Genomic DNA, 23,248 nt, shown 5'->3' on the forward strand with positions numbered 1-23,248 from the left:
AGACGCATACGAACACACACATACATGTATTTTATATACTTTGCTATATGTGAGTGTGTGTGTTAAAATGTACAATGGGTACAATTAAAAATGTAGATAGATAGATAGATAGATAGATAGATAGATAGATAGATAGATAGATAGATAATAATAATGATAAAGTTGGAAGGGACCTTGGAGGTCATCTAGTCCAACCCCCTGCTCAGGCAGGAAAACATATACCATTTTGGACATATGGCTGTCCACTTTCTTCTTAAAAACTTCCAGTGTTGGAGATTCACTGCTTCTGGAGGCAAGTTGTTCCACTGATTAATTGTTTTAACTGTCAGGAAGTTTCTCCTTAGTTCCAGGTTGCTTCTCTCTTTGGCTAGTTTCCACCCACTGCTTCTTGTCCTGCCTTCAGGCGCTTTGGAAAAGTCCCATTTGTCATCTATCTATCTAGTGATTAAAAATAATACTTTAAGAAGATAGCAATGTAAAATGATTGACCAAATGGTATATTTGGAAAGACACAACACAGTGGCCGTTGGACTGGAATTTTAGAATTATAACTTACCAGCAGTGGAGAATTGGTAGAATCACAATATGGAAAAAGTGATCAAGAACCAAAGGGTGTGTAGTGGGGTGCCCCAGGGCTCTGTCCTGGGCCCAGTGCTCTTCAACATCTTCATCAATGATTTGGATGAGGGGATAGATGGGGAACTCATCAAATTTGCAGGCGACACCAAGCTGGCAGGAGTAGCCAACACTCCAGAAGACAGGCTTAAGATACAGAAGGATCTGGACAGACTTGGACACTGGGCGCTATGTAACAAAATGAAATTCAAGGGTGAAAAAAGTAAGGTTCTATACTTAGGCAAGAAAAAACAAATGTACAGGTATAGTATAGGGTAGTGATGGCAAACCTTCTAGAGACCGAGTGCCCAAATTGCATGGCCCATTGGGTGGGCGTGGCTTCAGTGGTAACGGCAGACTGGGTGGGACTAAAAAGTTCAGTCAATCAAATCCAACTTTGCGAGAAGTTGAAATTGATTGATTGAACCTTTTTTTTACACGATCCCAAAGGGATTTCCAGGTGCAGATTGATAAACAGTCAATAAACATTAATAAACCATATATGATTGTAGTTACAAAGAAGCAAGTGTGGATAATTAACACCATAGTAGCTGGAGATAGAAGAATTAAATGAGAAAAAAATAAGGAAAAAAACTGTTGGAGAAACACACCTTCAAATAAAATGGACGAAACATTGGAAGACAGTTGTAGCAAATCTACCAGAGGTTACTACACTTGGTGCCATCTCAAAAACTCTGAAATGTACCAGGACCCAACAGGAACAGATACATTGGAAGACAGTTGTAGTAAATCTACCAGAGGTTACTACACTTGGTACCATCTCAAAAACTCTGAAAACTACCAGGACACAACAGGAACAGATATGTTGAAAGACAGTTGTAGCAAATCTATCAGAGGTTACTACACTTGGTGCCATCTCAAAAACTCTGAAATGTACCAGGACACAACAGGAACAGATATGTTGAAAGACAGTTGTAGTAAATCTACCAGAGGTTACTACACTTGGTGCCATCTCAAAAACTCTGAAAACTACCAGAAATCAACAGGAACAGATACATTGAAAGACAGTTGTAGTAAATCTACTAGAAGTTACTACACTTGGTGCCATCTCAAAAACTCTGAAAAGTACCAGGACACAACAGGAACAGATACATTGAAAGACAGTTGTAGCAAATCTACCAGAGGTTACTACACTTGGTGCCATCTCAAAAACTCTGAAAACTACCAGGACACAACAGGAACAGATACATTGAAAGACAGTTGTAGTAAATCTACTAGAAGTTACTACACTTGGTGCCATCTCAAAAGCTCTGAAGCGTACCAGGACCCAACAGGAACAGATACATTGGAAGACAGTTGTAGCAAATCTACCAGAGGTTACTACACTTGGTGCCATCTCAAAAACTCTGAAATGTACCAGGACCCAACAGGAACAGATACATTGAAAGACAGTTGTAGTAAATCTACCAGAGGTTACTACACTTGGTGCCATCTCAAAAACTCTGAAAACTACCAGAAATCAACAGGAACAGATATGTTGAAAGACAGTTGTAGTAAATCTACCAGAGGTTACTACACTTGGTGCCATCTCAAAAACTCTGAAATGTACCAGGACACAACAGGAACAGATATGTTGAAAGACAGTTGTAGTAAATCTACCAGAGGTTACTACACTTGGTGCCATCTCAAAAACTCTGAAAACTACCAGAAATCAACAGGAACAGATACATTGAAAGACAGTTGTAGTAAATCTACTAGAAGTTACTACACTGGTGCCATCAAAAACTCTGAAAAGTACCAGGACACAACAGGAACAGATACATTGAAGACAGTTGTAGAAATCTACCAGAGGTTACTACACTTGGTGCCATCTCAAAAACTCTGAAAACTACCAGGACACAACAGGAACAGATACATTGAAAGACAGTTGTAGTAAATCTACTAGAAGTTACTACACTTGGTGCCATCTCAAAAGCTCTGAAGCGTACCAGGACCCAACAGGAACAGATACATTGGAAGACAGTTGTAGCAAATCTACCAGAGGTTACTACACTTGGTGCCATCTCAAAAACTCTGAAATGTACCAGGACACAACAGGAACAGATACATTGAAAGACAGTTGTAGTAAATCTACCAGAGGTTACTACACTTGGTGCCATCTCAAAAACTCTGAAAACTACCAGAAATCAACAGGAACAGATATGTTGAAAGACAGTTGTAGTAAATCTACCAGAGGTTACTACACTTGGTGCCATCTCAAAAACTCTGAAAACTACCAGAAATCAACAGGAACAGATACATTGAAAGACAGTTGTAGTAAATCTACTAGAAGTTACTACACTTGGTGCCATCTCAAAAGCTCTGAAGCGTACCAGGACCCAACAGGAACAGATACATTGAAAGACTGTTGTAGTAAATCTATTAGAGGTTACTACACTTGGTGCCATCTCAAAAGCTCTGAAAAGTACCAGGACCCAACAGGAACAGATACATTGAAAGACAGTTGTAGTAAATCTACTAAAGGTTACTACACTTGGTGCCATCTCAAAAGCTCTGAAAAGTACCAGGAGCCAACAGGAACAGATAGAATCTCAACTCATCAACTACAAAACATTGTATTGTATATTACGATAACATCTTTAATTTCCTTAGAAGATCCTTGAGAAATATCGAATAGTCAAAATTGCAAAACATGATCAGATAATTCATTGGGTAAATAGCAATACATGATGAGGTTGATGAGGACAGAAAGAACGGATCATTTGTGAACAGTGTAGAAATCTTAACCAATGTTTTTTGCACAAGAGTGACTAGGGAACAAAGAGAGAAGGTGTGTCTGTTTGGTTTTGGATCATCTAATCCTTCCAGACTGAAAAACAACTTTTTCCCCCACTGCACAGTATTTGTGTATCACAAGGGGAATTCATTTGCAAGGGAGAAGAACAAAGGATTGGGACTGTACAGCCTGAAGATCGGTGGGCAGCAAACTGGAATCTAAGATGGTGAAGACCCGTACGAGAGGCAGGGTGGTGGTGGTGACCGTTCTGCTGACAGCTGTTTTGTTTGCGGAGTTCGGTAAGAACTTTTTATTTAAATCAATCGCTCCTTTTCTGATTAGGAAGAAGAAATACGAGATGGCCTTCTATTGCATTTGTAGCAGCATTGGAAAGAAAAATGAGATATACTTCCAAGGTTCTTCTTTTGTGAAGACGTTTCAGAGCTAAAGTTGGCAAAGTTCACAGAGAAGATCACAAGGCACACCAGAAGAACATCGAACCATAGGAATGGAAGGGACATTGGAGGTCTTCTAGTCCAACCCCTGGGTCCATGGTAGAAGACCCTATAGCATCCTGGAGCAGTGGCTGTCCAGTCTCTTCTGGAAAACCTCCAGTTAGGAGACATCTGGGTAGAGGGAGCATTTTTTTCCCAAAGGAAAGAATTCTTTACCAGGCTTGGTGCTTAGGAGTTACATTAGGACACAAAGGGAAAGATGTGTTGGCAACTTCAATTACCAAACTGTACATTAGTTTGGACTGATTGGATTACGAGGAAGCATTTGACCATTTCTCCATCCAGATGGAATGTATTGCGGCCATAGCCCAAGTTGAAGTAACTCTAAGGGACTTGCAACACGTCACCGTTTGATCTCCCAGTCTGCAAGTTCCTTGATCTAGAAGATGGAAAGATATTCCAGATAAAACACTCATGGAAAGCCTACTTGCTTTCCAGAATTCTCCCATCTTCTAAAGCTGCATCAAACATTGAAGATCTGGAGACTTTAAGGCACTTTGAATGCTGGGAATTGTAATCAAGAAAACAGAGAACTTCTCAACTTCTTCTCACTCATAGAACATAGATAACATAGGATAATAGAGTTGGAAGGGACCTTGGAGGTCATCTAGTCCAACCCCCTGCTCAGGCAGGAAACCCTATGGCAGTGGTTCTCAACCTTTTTAATGCCGCGACCCCCAACCAGTTGTAAGTCGAGGACTACTCAACTGGTGCAGCACCGTTTGCAGAATGGGACTTTTGGCGGGCTCAGCAGGGCAGAGACAGCCTGGACAATTCCTATTGGCTTTTGAAAGCCAATAGAATTAGACTCTATTCAAGAGAGTCTATTCTATTGGCTTTCAAAAGCCAATAGAATAAAAGGGAGTAGCACAGCTAAGGAAAAGGGGGAAAAAATGGCGGACTGCGTTGTTTGGCGACCCCCGTGAAATGGTCGTTCGACCCCAAATGGGGTCCCGATCCACAGGTTGAGAACCACTGCCCTATGGCATTTCAGACAAATGGTTGTCCAGTCTCTTCTTCAAAGCTTCAAGTGTTGGAGCATTCACAGCTTCTGGAGGCAAGGAGTTCCACTGATTAATTGTCCTCACTGTCAGGAAATTTCTCCAACCATAAGGGTGAGAATAGGATTTTTATCTTTGACTTTGTCCCCCCAAAAATGCAGTGCCAGGAATAGCAAAAATCCTGCGGACAATCCTCAAACTCTCATGGCTCTGACTGAGGTAGATACAGATCTCTCCTAGAAATTGGCAATGTCTAGTCTAATGAAGAGAAGGACGAGGGATGACATGATAGCAGCATTCCAGTGTCTCAGGGACTGCCCCAAAGAAGAGGGAGTCAACCTATTCTGCAAAGCACCTGGAGGCAGGTCAAGAAGTCCTTGGTGCTCTCTGAGCTTGACAGTTTTCTTGCAGGCATTTCATTACACAACTAGCTAACATCATCAGTGCTGGAAGGGACTGGGGATTTGATCTCTGTTTATTGTTCATTGTTCCTTGATTAGGCTGATATCTATTGCTTAATCAATAATCAACAGTAATCAAGTTCAATCAAGGAACCACCAAGAACACTCCCACACACACCGAGAGAGTCAGCACCACCCCCTCCTGGCATTGAAGATGTTGCCTAGTTGGATCATGAAACGTCCTCAACAAAACCGCCAAACTCAGAGAGCACCAAGGACCCTGCAGTTCAACCCTGAGAGACAAATATTTTATTCTGTTGTTACTCTGGGCCGTTGCAAGTACACTGCACTGTCCCTTGTCAATGAGGTCTCTAGTCATTTTGCTCGGGCAATGGAACCGATTCACCACCACCGCTTGGCAATGTAGTGACTGGCAGAACTGGAATGAGAATTGATCATCGTAAAACAGAGGTGCACTTAAAATCTGGGAAAAGGTGAGAGAGGTGTAAACAGGAGATCAAGTAGGAGAAGCATAATCTTCCCTTCAAAATTACAGACTAACAGACTAACAGAGTTGGAAGGGACCTTGGAGGTCATCTAGTCCAACCCCCTGCTCAGGCAGGAAACCCTATACCATTTCGGACAAATGGCTGTCCAGTCTCTTCTTAAAAACTTCCAGTGATGGAGCATTCACCGCTTCTGGAGGCAGGTTGTTCCACTGGTTAATTGTCCTCACTGTCAGGAAGTTTCTCCTTAGTTCTAGGTTGCTTCTCTCCTTGATTGGTTTCCATCCGTTGCTTCTTGTCCTGCCTTCAGGGGCTTTGGAGAATAGCTTGACTCCCTCTTCTTTATGGTAGCTCCTCAAATATTGGAAGACTGCTATCCTGTCCCCCCTCGTCCTTTTCGTTAAACTAGACATTCCCAATTCCTACAACCGTTCTTCAGTGTTTTAGCCTTCCTAATCAACTGTTCTTCTCTGCACTCTTTCTAGAGTTTCAATATCTTTATTTATATCCTGGCAACCTTTACTGGATGCAATATTCCAAGTGTGGCCTTACCAAGGCATTATAAACTGGTACTAACACTTCGTGTGATCTTGATTCTATCCCTCTGTTTAATGCAGTGGTGAGTAAAACTGGATGCTGTATTCCAAGTATGGCCTTTGTTGTTGTTGTTGTTAATTGCAAAGTCGTGTCCGACCCATCGCAACCCCATGGACAACGTTCCTCCAGGTCTTCCTGTCCTCTACCATCTTCTGGAGTCCATTGAAGCTCACGCCTCCTGCTTCAGTGACTCTATCCAGCCACCTCATTCTCTATCATCCCCTTCTTCTATTGCCCTCAATCTTTCCCAGCATCAGGCTCTTCTCCAGTGAGTCCTTCCTTCTCATTAGGTGGCCAAAGTATTTGAGTTTCGACTTCAGGATCTGGAAGTGTGGCCTTACCAAGGCCTTATAAAATGGTATTAATTGTTTGCGTGATATTGATTCTGTCCCTCTGTTAATGCACTGGCATTTTTGGCAGCTGCAGCATGTGGCTGGCTCATGTTTCAGTGATTGTGTCAGAATCCAATTATATTTCATCTCTAGTTATCAACTATAGAAAACCCCATTTCTGCCTTCTCTGGATTCTGTCATACGATGAAGGGAAGGGGGGTGAACAAAGGGGCTTTATGGCTCTCACTTCCTTCAGTACACTTCAAAGGGACTGGATATGGATAGCACCAAAAGGACTAACCATAACAAAGGGGGCTATTACCTTTCATGTAGTTCTCTCTGAAGTCTCCATCCAGCCAGCAGTAAGGAAAAGGGGGTGGGAGTGTAATGCCTGAGACTGTCGCTGGAAGAAGGGGGTGATTGGGTGGGGCTACTGGGGACCCCCTTAAAACCTTGAATGGGAGAGCTTGGACCCCAAGTCTTGTCTAGAACGCCTGCAACCATTTTCTCTTAATAAAGGATGCCTGTTGGAAGAACTATTCCAAGAGTTCTGTCTTCTTAAGTTGCAAAGTGGGGTGGGTCCTTACAGATTGTCCCACTAGGATCCAAGAGCCTTCTTAGAATTACTACTGTTGAGCCAGGTACCACGTAACCTATGCCGATGCATTTGTTTATGGAGATTCTCAGTCATCCCAGTCTTGGCTGTCCCAAAGGTGCTTTTTCAAGAGGTAACTGGACTTTCTTGGTTTTCTTTGAAGATGTTTTCGCTTCTTCTCCAAGAAGCTTCTTTTCTCTGTGACAGCCCTTCAAATAATGGAAGACTGCTACTATTATGTCCTCCTTAATCCTTGTCTTTGTTAGACTAGACATTCCCAATTCCTGCAACTGTTCCTGACATTGAGACACTAGAAAGAGTACAGAGAAGAGCAAGAAAGATCACCCGGGGACTGGGGGGGTAAAACAAACAAGGAATGGTCGCTGGAATTGGGGATGTCTAGTTTAATGAAGAGAAGGACGAAGAGTGACATGACAGCCGTGTTCCAATATCTCAGGGGCGCCCGCAAAGAAGAGGGAGTCAAGCTATTCTCCAAAGAGAAACAATGGTTGGAAACTGATCAAGGAGAGAAGCAACCTGGAATTAAGGAGAAACTTCCTGACAGTGAGGACAATCAACCAGTGGAACAGCTTGCCACCAGAAATCGTGGGCGCTCCATACTGGAGATTTTTAAGAAAAGATTGGACATTCACCTGTCTGAGATGGTATAGGTTCTCCTGCTTGAGCAAGGGGTTGGACTAGAAGACCTCCAAGGTCCCTTCCAACTTTATTATTATTATTGTTGTTGTTGTTGTTGTTTTAGTCTCCAGTCCCCTCATCAACCTTGTTTCTCTCCTCTGCACTCTTTATTTCCAGGTTGCTTCTCTCCTTGATCAGTTTTCATCTGTTGCTTCTTGTCCTGCCTGTGCTTTGGAGAATAGCTTGACTCCCTCTTCTTTGGGGCAACCCCTGAGATACTGGAACGCTGCTATCATGTCACTCCTCATCCTTCTCTTCATTAGACTAGACATATCCAATTCCTGTGTCTACCTCAGTCAGAACCATGAGAGTTTGAGGATTGTCCGCAGAATTTTAGCTCTTCCTGGCACTGCATTTTTTGGGACAAAGATGTCATTCTTGGGATAGAGAAATAGAGATAGAGTAGAGAGAGATAGACAGACAGATAAAAATCCTATTCTCATCCCTACAGTTGGTCTGTGTCTTCCACAATCTTGGGTAGCTAATTTTTTGTTGCCCAGGCCCTGAATGGACTTCCGGAAGTGACATCCATACAGAGAACCGGTTATTCACGTATTTGAATCTCACCCCAGCTTTGAGACAACTATGAGCTAGATGACTCAGAAACTCCACAGACACATCCATCTCCCCCCCCCTCTCTCTCAGCTATCCTGCTCCCTCCACTCCTTCTCTTCAATAGACAAGATATACTTAGCTCCCTCAACCGTTCATCACATGATTTAGTTGCCATTATGCAGATCTGGCTCAACCGGTATCCTTGAAGCTTGTTTACCTGCAGTTCGGGACACCCCTCTCTGGAGGGGGATTCCAAAATTAGACAAAAGCTTCACCAAAACTGCCACCTCAATCATGATTATGGGTTTTCTGGAAATAGGGGGGAAGGAAGCCTACATTCAGGCATAGCTCTGAGTCTTGGCTTCAGAATCCCGGGTTTGTGAAGAAAATAACACAATTCATCTGATATTATGTTTTGGAAATTATAGGGGGTCAGCATCTCAACAAAACAAACAAACAATCCTCAGCTGGAAGAATGAAGTACGCTGTCTCATAAAAGAGAATCTTTGTAGCCCAGGGCTGAACTGAGGGTCCTTGGTGCTCTCTGAGCTTGGTGGTTTTCTTGTGGACAGTTTAGTATAGTCATCATCTTTCTCGTTCTTTCTTTCTTTCTTTCTTTCTTTCTTTCTTTCTTTCTTTCTTTCTTTCTTTCTTTCTTTCTTTCTTCCTTTCTTCCTTCCTTTCTTTCTCTCCCTCCCTCTGTGTCTTTTTCTTTCTCTCTCTTATTTTTCTTCTTTCTTTCTCACTCTGTCTCTCTCTTTTCTCTCTCTCTCTCTCCCTCTTTCTTTCTTTCTTTCTTTCTTCCTTCCTTCCTTCCTTCCTTCCTTTCTCATTTTCTTTCTTTCTTTTCTTTCTCTTTCTTTCTTTCTTTCTTTCTTTCTTTCTTTCTCTCCCTCCCTCTGTGTCTTTTTCTTTCTCCCTTATTTTTCTTCTTTCTTTCTCACTCTGTCTCTCTCTTTTTTCTCTCTCTTTCCCTCTTTTTCCTTTCTTTCTTTCTTTCTTTCTTTCTTTCTTTCTTTCTTTCTTTCTTTCTTTTTTTCTTTCTTTCTCTCTCCCTCCCTCTGTGTCTTTTTCTTTCTCTCTCTTATTTTTCTTCTTTCTTTCTCACTCTCTCTCTCTTTTCTCTCTCTCTCCCTTCCTTTCTTTCTTTCTTTCTTTCTTTCTTTCTTTCTTTCTTTCTTTCTTTCTTTCTCTCTTTCTCCCTCCCTCCCTCCCTCCCTCCCTCCCTCTATGTCTTTTTCTTTCTCTCTTATTTTTCTTCTTTCTTTTTCACTCTCTCTCTCTTTTCTCTCTCTCTCTCTCTCCCTTTCTTTCTTTCTTTCTTTCTTTCTCCTTCTCCCTCCCTCCCTCCCTCCCTCCCTCTCTCTCTCTCTCTCTCTCTCTCTCTCTCTCTCTCTCTCTCTCTCTCTCTCTCTCTCTCTCGTTGTTTTCTTGCAGACCTGTCATTGCCCAACTAAGTAATATCATCAGTACTAGTAAGGAGTAGGGTTTGATAAAGAAACGTCTGCAAGAAAACAACCAACTTCAGAAAGCATCAAGGCCTCCATAATTCCCCTCCTCCTCCTCCTCCTCCTCCTCCTCCTCCCTCCTGCAAACCCCACTCCCTTCTAGCACTGATGATGTTACCTAGTTGGGTCATGGATCATCTGCAAATAAACAACCAAGCTCAGAGAGCACCAATGATGACCCCTTAATACAACAATTAAATGCCTTAAGAATGTTTTTCCTGTAGACACAGTTATCTCTAAATTCTACTTATTTTATTTAGGACAGTGTTTGCCAACCTCGGCAACTTTAAGCTGGGTGGACTTCAACTCCCAGAATTCTTTTGGCTGGCTGATGAATTCTTGGATTTGGAGTCTATCCAACTTGAACGTCCCACGGTTGACAAACACTCTTCTACAGCTACCAAAACTGAGCTGTAAACATCACTAGAGAGCAACAGAGAGCTACACACTCAAGGAATGGGCTGCCCTAGGTTTTGCAGTTCAGATTGGATCATCCTCTGGGACACCAAAAGATAAATGTTATGCCCTACCCAGGTAGTCGCAAAAGGGGATCACAGGACCCCAGAACACTGCAATGTCATAAATATGAGTCACTTGCTGAGTGTCCGAATTTTGATCACATAAGGAACGGTTGCTGGAATTGGGTATGTCTAATTTAACAAAGAGAAGGATGAGGGGGGACATGATAGCAGCCTTCCAGTATCCAGAATCACTTAAATATGAGCTAGCCGTGTGCTGCAGCTGCCAAAAAGGCCAACACAGTGCTGGGCAGCATTAATAGAGGGATAGAATCAAGATCACGTGAAGTATTAATACCACTTTACAAGGCCTTGGTAAGGCCATATTTGGAATAGTGCATCCAGTTTTGGTCACCACGATGTAAAAAAGAGGTTGAGACTCTAGAAAGAGTACAGAGAAGAGCAACAAAGATGATTAGGGGACTGGAGGCCAAAGCATATAAGGAAAGGCTGCTGGAATTGGGTATGTCTAATTTAATGAAGAGAAGGATGAGGGGGGATATGATAGCAGTGTTCCAACATCTCAGGGGCTGCCCCAAAGAAGAGGGAGTCAAGCTATTCTCCAAAGCGCCTGAAGGCAGGACGAGAAGCAACGGATGGAAACTAATCAAGGAGAGAAGCAACCTAGAACTAAGGAGAAACTTCCTGTTTTAACAATCAAACAACTTGCCTCCAGAAGGCTTTCCTGCCTGAGCAGGGGGTTGGACTAGATGACCACCAAGGTCCCTTCCAATTTTATTATTATCATTATGACTGTGGGGACGCTGCAATGGTCATAAGTGGGAAAAACAGTCACCAGTCCCGATTTTCAGTCCCGTTGTGACTTCGAACGGTCACTAAATGCTTCCATTTCTACCTTCTAAGCTCCCAATAATCCCAGGATTAAAATCTTCCCTTGAGAACTGCCAGCTTAAATCGTTAAGAATTTCTGCACCTATCGTCTCTTACGCAAGTGGAGCTCTAAAGAGCTGTTGCAATCCCTTAAGTTAGGTCAACAAAAAAACTTGGTTAACAGAGCAGCTAATCGCTAAAGAATGGACCAGGAACAGGGAAGATCAAATTGCAGGAAATAAACACTGTCGGGGAGAAAGGAAAGTTGCCCAAAAAAATAAATAAAAAATGTTTATTTCGTATCACGGGCGAACAAGACTGATCCCAATGCAAAGGTTTTATCGGCGCAGAATCTGCAAGGTCTTGTGGCTGAGTTGCAGTCAGGAGAAATATTACTACCACTTTTGAAGACAACCTTTGAAATAGCGCGTCCAGTTTTGATCACACAACACACTGAGCAATGTCCTCCCCTCAGCTTCAATACGTGACATCAATCACTGGATCCTACTGTGATCTGATTGGCTCATGGCCAAAACTTTGGATGAAGGGATAGATGGGGAACTCATCAAATTTGCAGACGACACCAAGCTGGCAGGAATAGCCAACACTCCAGAAGACAGGCTTCAGATACAGAAGGATCTGGACAGACTTGAACACTGGGCAGTAACTAACAAAATGAAATTCAATGGTGAAAAAAGCAAGGTTCTACATTTAGGCAAGAAAAACCAAATGCACAAGTACAGCATAGGTGGCACCATGCTCAATAGTAGTAACTGTGAGAGGGACCTCGGAGTCCTAGTAGACAATCACTTAAATATGAGCCAGCAGTGTGCTGCAGCTGCCAAAAAGGCCAACACAGTGCTAGGCTGCATTAACAGAGGGATAGAATCAAGATCACGTGAAGTATTAATACCACTCTTCAATGCCTTGGTAAGGCCACACTTGGAATACTGCATCCAGTTTTGGTCACCACGATGTAAAAAAGAGGTTCAGACTCTAGAAAGAGTACAGAGAAGAGCAACAAAGATGATTAGGGGACTGGAGGCTAAAACATATAAGGAACGGTTGCTAGAATTGGGTATGTCTAGTTTAACGAAGAGAAGGATAAGGGGGGACATGATAGCAGTATTCCAATATCTCAGGGGCTGACATAAAGAAGAGGGAATTAAGCTATTTTCCAAAGCACCTGAAGGCAGGACAAGAAGCAACGGGTGGAAACTAATCAAGGAGAGAAGCAACGTAGAACTAAGGAGAAACTTCCTGACAGTGAGAACAATTAATCAGTGGAACAGCCTGCCTCCAGAAGCAGTAAATGCTCCAACACTGGAAGTTTTTAAGAAGAGACTGGACAGCCATTTGTCCGAAATGGTGTAGGGTTTCCTGCCCGAGCAGGGGGTTGGACTAGATGACCTCCAAGGTCCCTTCCAACTTTACTACTACTACTACTATTATTATTATTAAAACAAGATAACACCCGATTGGCTCTCTAAACACTCAGGCTCATTGGCTACAATCAGATGAAGGAAAGCTACCTGAGATCAACCTAAGCAAGTTGTGCTTCCTTTTTCCTGGTTATTTGGCTATAACTTTTCATAGAATACAATACAGATAATTGAATAAACTATGTTGCATTACATTCTTGATTACATTATCTTTCCATTGATATATAATTTTACGGCACTACTCCCCCCCAAAAAAGTGGTGTTATTAGCCATCCGATCTCAAAAATACACTTTTCCCAAATGGTTTTCACAATTTTGGCCACTACTGTACCTAGTTGTGTAATGAAATGCCTGCAAGAAAACTATGAAGCTCAGAGAGCACCAAGAATTTCATGGAGAATTTTGGAAGCTCAAGTCCACATACCTTAAAATTGTTGCCAAGGTTGAGAGGAGATGAAAAGTGCTACTAGACACTATGGGTTTAGAACAATTCACCACAGCCATCTCACTATGACCAACTCGCCCTGGGACAACTGGTCAAAGAAAATTCCATGTGGGGTAACTCAGTGTGGTAAATATCATTCCCTCCCTGCCCACATGGAAATTATGTCCAAGAATCAGTGGTGGATAACATTGAGTTATCCTGTGTGGAATTTTCCATGGCAAGCTGTCCCATGGCTACTTTGAGATGGCCTTGTTGAAATAGAATAGAATAGAATGCAGAATAGAATGCAGAATAGAATAGAATAGAATAGAATAGAATAGAATAGAATAGAATAGAATAGAATGGAATGTAGAATAGAATAGAATAGAATAGAATAGAATAGAATAGAATAGAATAGAATAGAATAGAATGGGATGGGATGGGATGGAATGGAATGGAATAGAATATAATGGAATGGAATGGAATGGAATGTAGAATAGAATAGAATAGAATAGAATAGAATAGAATAGAATGGAATGGAATAGTATAGGATAGGATAGGATAGGATAGGATAGGATAGGATAGAATAGAGAGTTGGAAGGGATTTTGGAGGTCTTCTAGTCCAACCCTCTGCTCAGGAAGAAAACCCTAGATCATTTCAGACAAATAGCTGTCCAATCTCTTCTTGGAGACCTCCAGTGATGAAGTACCCACAACTTCTGGAGGCACGTAGTTCCACTGGTTGATTGTTCTTACTGTCAGGAAATTTCTCCTTAGTTCTAGATTGGATCTCTCTTTGGTTAGTCTCCATCCGTTGCTTCTTGTCCTGCCTTCAGGTGCTTTGGAGAAGAGCTTGACTGCCTCTTCTTTGGGGCAGCCCCTGAGATATTGGAAGACTGCTATCATGTCACCCCTTGTCCTTCTCTTTATTAAACTAGACATACCCAATTCCATACCCAAATATTCCAGTATTTGAGAGGCTGCCACAAAGAAGAGGGGGTCACATTATTCACCAAAGCATCAGAAGGCAGGAGAAGAAACAACGGTTGGAAACTGATCAAAGGAAGAAGCAACCTGGAATTAGGGAGAAACTTCCTAACAGCGAGGACAATTAACCAGTGGAATAGAAGTTGTCTTCAGACGTTGTGCGTGCTTCATCACTGGAGGTTTTAAAGAAGAGACTGGACAGCCACTTGTCTGAGATGGTGTAGGGTCTCCTGCTTGACCAGGGGGTTAGACTAGAAGACCTCTAAGGTCCCTTCCAGCTCTATTCTGATGCTGATTCCTCTACCTACTATATATAAAAAGAGAGTAGTTAGCTGTTAAATCAACAGCAAAGGTTAATATCTATGGAAGTCATCCAGGTCATGGTTATCCCAAAGGCAACTGGACCTTCTCTTTTTTTCCTTGAAGATGTTTCACTTCTCATCCAAGAAGCTTCTTCAGTTCTGAATGAAACTTCTTAGATGAGAAGTGGAAATGCCTTCAAATAAAAACAGAGAAAGTCCAGTTGCCTTTTTGGGGAAAAAAAAGCACCTTTGGGACAGCAAATTTTAACTTCCAAGCCCAATGTCATGGTTCTGACAGATGACACTCTTCAAAAGAACTTCGAGGCATTGTTTACCTTAAAGAATCTTTTATTCGAGTAGCATAATATCGGCACTGCATAATCAAACCCAAAAACTGAATTCCCTCCCCCCGGGCACCTAGTATCAAAGCATAATTCCCTCCCCCAATTAACAGTCATAAATCACATTCCCCAATTAGCTTGAAGCTCGGGCTTCCTCTCCAGCTCTCCAGCCAATTCTTTATCAGCTCTGGCTACAGTAACCTTGATTCTCATGCTAAGTTTAGTGTTGTTATGTCTAGCTAGACCAGTGGTTCTCAACCTGTGGGTCGGGACCCCATTTGGGGTCGAACGACCATTTCACAGGGGTCGCCAAACAAGGCTGTCCGCCATTTTCCCCCCTTTTCTTTGGCCACGCCCCTGGCACCCAGTGATGTATAAGTGGTTGGGGGTCACCACAACATGGGGAACTGTATTATGGGGTCGCGGCATTAGAAAGGTTGAGAACCACTGAGCTAGACTCTCATTCACATTACACCCCCCCCCCAGCATCATCTAACTCTAAAAGTGAAAGGGGAAAAAGATGGCTACATTTCCATCTGTTGTCTATGCAAAACATCCGATGTTAGCAGCGGTGACACCCTTCCTTAATAATATGTTGGTGTATTTGGCTTGTCCCTGATTTAGATAAGGGTGTTGGGAGGATCTTACACTGAATCCTGACCATACATAACCACAAGAAAATTGCATGGACAATCTGGCTACATCCTTGACCTTCCCAGGGTTTCACCAAACCCCAAGACAGTCAAAACCATCAAGAATGCTCCAGTTCTTCAAAACGTAAACTTCACATCTTGGAAGTTGTGGTGTTGGCCTTGAAATTTTTACCGGCTTGTGGTCATTTCAGATCTGGCTCTCTGTTTGCAAATTCCACCTGGAGCCAGATTTGGCATTGACACATTTATGTGATTCGCTGTTGACAATAATTACAGACCACAAGTTTTTTGCGTCCTATCTTAGCCTTGTGAGAAGGGTGCAGTGATTGATACACACACTGATAAAAGATGAAAGAAACCATTGTGTAGACGAGTAGCTTCAAGCTCTGTTCTCAGAGGTCAGATCCACCCCCTCGCTGAATGACAACAGGTCTATTAGAAATTAACACCCCCCCCCTTTAATATCTCAACGGGGCATTTCCCAAACGGAGGTGGGCTTTCTTGGTTATTCCTTGAAGACCTTTCACTTCCCACCTAACTGAGGCTTCTTCAGTTCTGACTGGATGGTAGGGAGGGGAGGGAGAGGGGGAAGGGGGAGAATGGAGAATGGAAGGGTTAGTTCTGACATTAGTTGGTCAGAACTAATCCTTCTCCATCATCCCAACCATCTTCAGTCAGAACTGAAGAAGCTCCTTGGATGCGAAGTGAAATGACTTCTTCTTCCTCCTCAAAAACAAACAAACAAACAAAAACCCAGTTCCAGTTGCCTTTTGCAAAAGCACATTTGAGACAGCCAGGACTTGGATGACTGAGAATTTCCATAGGGAATCCCCTTAATGCACCAACCCCTTCCCCCTTCCCCCTTCTCCTTCCCCCTTTCCCCTTCCTTTCCCCCCCTTCCCCTTCCCCCTCCTTTCCCCTTTCCCCTTCCTTTCCCCCCCTTCCCCTTTTCCTCTTCTCCTTCCCCCTCCCCCTCTCCCTCTCCCCTTCTTTTTTCTCTTTCCCCTTCCCCTTCCCCTCTCCCCTTTTCCTCTTCTCCTTTCCGCTTCCCCCTTTCCCCCTTTCCCCTTTCCCCTTCCCTTTCCCTTTTCCCCCTTTCTTTACAGCAGTGGTTCTTAACCTTTTTAATGCCGCGAACCCCAACCGGTCGTACGTTGAGGACTACTCAACCGGTCGTAAGTTGAGGACTATTCAACTGGTGCAGCACCGTTTGCAGAATGGGACTTTTGGCGAGCTCAGCAGGGCAGAGACAGCCTGGACAATTCCTATTGGCTTTTGAAAGCCAATAGAATTAGACTCTATTCAAGAGAGTCTCTTCTATTGGCTTTCAAAAGCCAATAGAATAAAAGGGAGTAGCACAGCTAAGGAAAAGGGGGAAAAAATGGCGGACTGCGTTGTTTGGCGACCTCCATGAAATGGTCGTTCAACCCCAAATGGGGTCCCGACCCACAGGTTGAGAACCACTGCTTTACAGAGTGTAAGACAAAAAGTCATGCATGGAAACTAACCAAGGAGAGAAGCAACCTAGAACTAAGGAGAAACTTCCTGACAGTTAGAACAATTAACCAGTGGAATGACCTGCCTCCAGAAGGTGTGAGTGCTCCAACACTGGAAGTTTTGAAGAAGAGGCTGGACAGCCATTTGTCTGAAATGGTATAGGGTTTCCTGCCTGAGCAGGGGGTTGGACTTGATGACCTTCAAGGTCCCTTCCAACCCTTTTGTTCTGTGTCCTATCTAAGGAAGATTAAATGAACATTAATCCAGTTGCATCTCTCTCTCTCTCTCTCTCTCTCTCTCTCTCTCTCTCTCTCTCTCTCTCTCTCCTCTTTTAATACTTCTAGATCAGGGGTAGGCAACCTTGGCTCTTTTATGACTCGTGGACTTCAACTCCCAGAATTCCTGAGCCAGCCACGCTGAGGGGAAAGGGAGAGGTTTCCAAGCTGAGCCAGGCTGGCTCAGGAATTCTGGGAGTTGAAGTCCACGAGTCATGAAGGGGCCATAGTTTCCCCCATGCTGGCTCAGGAACTCTGGAAGCTGAAGTCCATGAGTCATAAAAGAGCCAAGGTTGCCTACCCCTGTGCTAGGTACTTATATGTAATTCTTTTTTTTTCACAACAGCCCAAACGCTTCAATGTTTCTTCTGCCGGGAGCCCACCAGACCGGAGAAATGCCTAAGTGTGGCTAAGTGTATGCCGAACCAAACCATGTGTATGACGATCATGCACTCTCTTGAAGAAGGTGAGGTGGTAGGGCAAAATTAACCCAAGTCTCAATTTCTGCAGGTCAAGATCAAATGGAGTAGCCTTTTCCTCCTCTTCCTCCTCGCTCCTCATTCTAAGAAAAAAAAGTGATTAAAAATGTGTGCCTCTGGATCATCCTCACATACCCTTCGAGCCTGGACACGACAAAATGTGTCGATCCTTTGCAGAGAATCTTATGGACCCAGCCCAATCAACGCTTCTGTGCTATGTCCTGAATGGGAGGGAAGGAACTGCCAATGATCTTTTCTGCCGTCCTCACCACTCTCTGCACCGCCTTCCTTTCTGAAGCAGGGATGCTTCCAAACCAGACTGTGATGCTGTAGGACAGGATGTTCTCAAATGTCCTCCTGTAGAAAGTGGCCAGGACAGGGGAAGGAAGATGTGCTTTTCTCATGCGAGAAATATCATATATTTTTTAAAAAAATATGGTACAGGACACAAATTTAACGCAGCATACAGTGCAGAAGTAGGCCCACCTGTCTTTTCAAACATTTCCAGGTTGGTCTGTTGGAATATAAGCTATATGAGGAGCAGGTTAAAGAAACAATGGTGACATGGGCAATAGATCTAGGACAGGGGTAGGCGACCGTGGCTCTTTTATGACTCGTGGACTTCAACTCCCAGAATTCCTGAGCCAGCCATGCTGAGGGGAAAGGGAGATGTTTCCATGCTTAGCCATGCAGGCTCAGGAATTCTGGGAGTTGAAGTCCACCAGTCATAAAAGAGCCAAGGTTGCCTAACCCTGATCTAGGATATAATATAAATATGGATCAATGGCAGCAAGTATGGAGCGAAATAACAAAATCACAGTGGCGACATCATATAAAGAAAACCTGTATAAGATGGTTTACAGATGGCATCTCCCTCCAGCCAGATTAGCCAAAATGTATAACGGATATTCGTCTATGTGTTGGAAATGTAAAAAAGAAAAGGGCACCTTTTTTCGTGTATGATGGACATGTAGAGAAGCACAGATGTACTGGCGTATGGTCTGGGATTGGGCAATAGAAATGACTAGGCAAAACATTCAATACAAACCGGAGACACTACTATTAGGAATACTAGAGAAAAATGTAAATAAAGAGGACATATATTTAATTATCCATGTGGTCACAGCAGCAAGGATACTATTTGCTCAAAAGTGGAAAGCAATGGAAGTGCCGAGTGGGGAAGCACTAATAAAGAAAATTATGTATTGCGCAGAACTAGATAGGATAACTAAAAGATAAAAAAATCAGGAAGAAACAGAACTTTATCGAATATGGAATAAATTTTATAGATGGAGGGAAAGAAAAATGGAGGTCACAGTAAAGAGATACACTGAGACGGAGACTAGAAATGTATAGTTGTATATAGGTATTTTATATGTAATTAAGGTACAATATGGACTGAGATGTCAGTCAAAGACAATTTACCATGTTCAATGTTTTTAATCTTTTCTTTTCTTTGTACTTAATAAAATTAAAAAAAAAATTAAAATTTTTTTTTTCAGGTTGGTGAGCCGGAAAATTGAGTGGATGGTTTTTCTCCTTATCGTCAGGATAAATGTCTATGGAGATTCTCTATAGAGAATTGTCCCAAATTGTCCCAAAGGTGCTTTTTCAGGAGGCAACTAGACTTCCTTTGTTTTTTCTTTGAAGACCTTTCGCTTCTCATCCATCCAGTCGGAACTGAAGAAGCTAACAAGAAGCTAAAAACAAGAAAGTCCAGTTGCCTCCTGAAAAAAAGCGCATTTGGGAGAAATAGACGTTTTCCAACAGTGGGAACAGAAAGAGGAAACCTAGTGAGCGTGTTAGAAGAAGCTGGGCCACCTGGGTGGGAAGCCACATCTGGAAGTATCAGTTGGGGGGCAGGGGGAACTCCAAACAGGAAATCTGTCCGTCCACCTGCAAAGTCTTGAGGAAGTCAGCTCAGAATGAGCCTTGAGGGCCCAGGTGTGCCCAATCCTCCCCAGAAGAAGACCCACAGATCCACCTTCACTTCCTCAGCAGCAGCCAAACAAGCTAACACAATCCTGGGTTGTATAGAGGCATAGTATCAAGATCACACGAAGTATTAGTACCACTTTATAAAACCCAGGTGAGGCCACACTTGGAATACTGCAACCAATTTTGATCCCCATATCACAAAAAAGATGTTGAGAGTTTGGAAAAAATTCAGAGAAGGGTAACTAAGGTGATCCAAGGTCTGGAGACTAAAACTTACGAAGAACGGCTGCAGGACTTGGGTTTGGCTAGTCTAAAGAAAAGAAGAAATAGGGGTGACATGATAGCAGTGTTCCAGTATTTGGGGGGCTGCCACAAAGAAGAGGGGGTCACATTATTCACCAAAGCATCAGAGGCAGGATGAGAAACAGTAGTTGGAAACTGATCAAAGAGAGAAGAAACTTGGAATTAAGGAGAACATTCCTAACAGCGAAGACAATTAACCAGTGGAACAACTGGCCTCCAGAAACCTTTATATGTTTTAGCCTCCAGTCTCCTGATCATCTTTGTTGCTCTTCTCTGTGCTCTTTTTTAGAGTCTCCACATCTTTTTTTACACCGTGGTGACCAAAACTGGATGCTGCAGGACAATTGGACAGTTCTATTTAATTATTTAAAGTAAATTAAAAAATATGTTAATTTTTGTCATTCACACTTCATTCTTACCCTCCTTTTGCATCCTTTCTTTAATGATTCTATTCCACTATGTCTTTGATATTAGTGAAATGGTTGTCCCACAGCTAGTTTTTTTCTTGCAGCGAGTTGACCATGGCAAGTTGGCTCCTGTAAGTTGGCGGTGGTGAATTGGAGTCAACCCCCCTAAGCAATACCTGAATGGATCTCTATAATTTTAAGCCTCTGTTCGTTAGGTTTCCCCTAATCTGAGTATCCATCAGAGAAGATGTCCTACAGTTCTCATCCTTCCAAGGTGGTCCAGAAATTATTTAGAATAAAATAGAGCTGGAAGGGACCTTGGAGGTCTTCTAGTCCAGCCTCCTGCTCAAGCAGGAGAACCGATACCATCTCAGACAAGTGACTGTCTAGTCCAGTGGTTCTCAACTTTTTTAATGCCATGACCCCCAACCGGTCGTATGTCTAGGACCACTCAACCGGTCGTAAGTCGAGGACTACTCAACGGGTGCAGCACCGTTTGCAGAATGGGACTTTTGGCAGGCTCAGCAGGGCAGAGACAGCCTGGACAATTCCTATTGGCTTTTGAAAGCCAATGGAATTAGACTCTATTCAAGAGAGTCTATTCTATTGGCTTTCAAAAGCCAATAGAATAAAAGGGAGTAGCACAGCTAAGGAAAAGGGGAAAAAAATGGCGGACTGCGTTGTTTGGTGACCCCCGTGAAATGGTCGTTCGACCCCAAATGGGGTCCCGACCCACAGGTTGAGAACCGTTGGTCTAGTCTCTTCTTAAAAATCTCCAGTGATGGAGCATCCATGATTGATTGTCTTCACTGTCAGGAACTTTCTCTTTAATTTCTTGATCAGTTTCCAACCATTGTTTCTTGTCCTGCCCTCTGGTGCTTTGGTGACCAACCTGACCGCCCTCTGCCTTGTGGTAGCCCCTCAAATACTGGAATGCTGCTATCATGTCTCCCCTATTTCTTCTTTTCTTTAGACTAGCCAAACCCAAGTCCTGCAGCCGTTGTTCGTATGTTTTGGTCTCCAGGCCTTGGAGCATCTTAGTTGCTGTTCTCTGAGTTTTTTTCAGATAATTTATTAGAAGACATTGGAGGACATGGGATCAATTTTAGCATGATACATGGGTCTCTGTGGGCATGTGCCATAAAGAAATGCCCAAATTCTCTGAAATTTCTGTTTGTTTGTTGTTGTTTGGCAGTCTACCCTTTTGTGGGTGAACTCACCGTCACACGGTCTTGTTCTCGGTCGTGCAACCTTTCCGAGATAGATGAAATTGGTTCCACGCGTCTGGTGACCTGTTGCCACACCAACCTCTGCAACCATGATGGGGCCTCCTGGCTAGAGATCAGCTACACCCTGTTGGGGGGAATTCTGGCTTCTTTCTTCCTCTTCCTCAGCTGAGACTGAATTTCTCCATGATTTGGCAGAGAGCCTACTTCACTTTCCTAGAACATGGGTTCAACGATGGGTTGTCTTCTCTTCCTATTCCTGGACACCTGTTTGTCTCAAATAAAGAAAATGGGAACAGAAACGGTCTGAAAGTTACTGCAAACATAAATGGAAAAGAATATTTGTAGCTCAGGGCTGAACTGTGGGGTCCTTGGTGTTCTCTGAGCTGGGTTGTTTTCTTGAAGACATTTGAAAGTGAAAGTAGGCAAAATAATAATAATAATAATAATAATAATAATAATAATAATAATCCCTAAACAACTGGAGCACCACTTGAACACCATCGGCATTGACAAATTCGCTATTAGTCAATTGCAAAAGGCGGCCTTATTAGGAACTGCTTCCATCCTGCGACGATATCTGTAATACCGTCAAACATCCACATCTGCCTATCCCAGGTCCTGGGTAAGGACTCGATAGGTAGACAAAATGCCAAATCCAGTCTGAACATCTGGCTGACTGTGCGATGATCCATAATAATATTAATATTAATAATAATAATAATAATAATAATAATAATAATAATAATAATAATAATAAAGTTGGAAGGGACCTTGGAGGTCATCAAGTCCAACCCCCTGCTCAGGCAGGAAACCTTACACCATTTCAGACAAATGGCTCTCCAGTCTCTTCTTAAAAACTTCCAGTGTTGGAGCATTCACCGCTTCTGGAGGCAGGTTGTTCCACTGGTTAATTGTTCTGACTGTCAGGATTATCATCAGTGCTAGAAGAGAATGGGGTTTGTGGAGTGGAGGGGAAGAGAAGGAGCAGGAGAAGGGAAGGAGGAGCAGAAGGGAAGGAGGAGTCCTTGGTGCTCTCCGAGCTGGATTGTTTTCTTGCAGACATTTCATTACCAAACTAGGCAACATCATCAGTGCTAGTAGGGAGTGGGGTTTGTGGAGTCCAAGAGAGAGAGAGAGAGAGAAAGGGAGGCGGAGGAGGACTGTGGGGTCCTTGGTGCTCTCTGAACTGGGTTGTTTTCTTGAAGACATTTCAATGTGCAACTAGGTAACACCATCTGTGCTAGAAGAGAGTGGGGTTTGTGGAGGGGAGGGGAGGAGAAGGGAAGGAGGAGTCCTTGGTGCTTTTTGAACATGGTTGTTTTCTTACAGATGTTTCATCACCCAACTAGGTAACATCATCAGTGCTAGAAAGGAGTAGGATTTGAGGAATGGAGGAAAAGAGAAGGAGGAGGAAAAAGAAGAGGATGAGGAGGATGAGGACAACAACAACTGTGGGGTCCTTGGTGCTTTCTGAGCTTGGTTGTTTCTCGTAAACAGATGAGAACACTACTTGTGCTCCTAGCTTTTTTAACTTTGTTGCCTAGTTGTTCGTAATCTCTCA

General features: G+C 43.1%; 1 protein-coding gene across 1 annotated transcript; it reads left to right on the forward strand.

Annotated features, from left to right (window-relative positions):
* The first annotated feature begins 3,469 nt into the window (after positions 1–3,469).
* Positions 3,470–21,986, forward strand: LOC120310759 (ly6/PLAUR domain-containing protein 2-like). The gene is made up of 3 exons (XM_039349529.1): positions 3,470–3,651; positions 17,678–17,797; positions 21,654–21,986. The coding sequence occupies exons 1-3, from the start codon at positions 3,576–3,578 to the stop codon at positions 21,854–21,856; spliced, it is 399 nt and encodes a 132-aa protein (XP_039205463.1). The 5' UTR covers positions 3,470–3,575; the 3' UTR covers positions 21,857–21,986.
* Positions 21,987–23,248: the final 1,262 nt, after the last annotated feature.

This window comes from Crotalus tigris, unplaced genomic scaffold (genome assembly GCF_016545835.1).
Source record: "Crotalus tigris isolate CLP2741 ecotype Arizona unplaced genomic scaffold, ASM1654583v1 scf7180000018291.410847, whole genome shotgun sequence".
Classification (NCBI taxonomy): domain Eukaryota; kingdom Metazoa; phylum Chordata; class Lepidosauria; order Squamata; family Viperidae; genus Crotalus; species Crotalus tigris.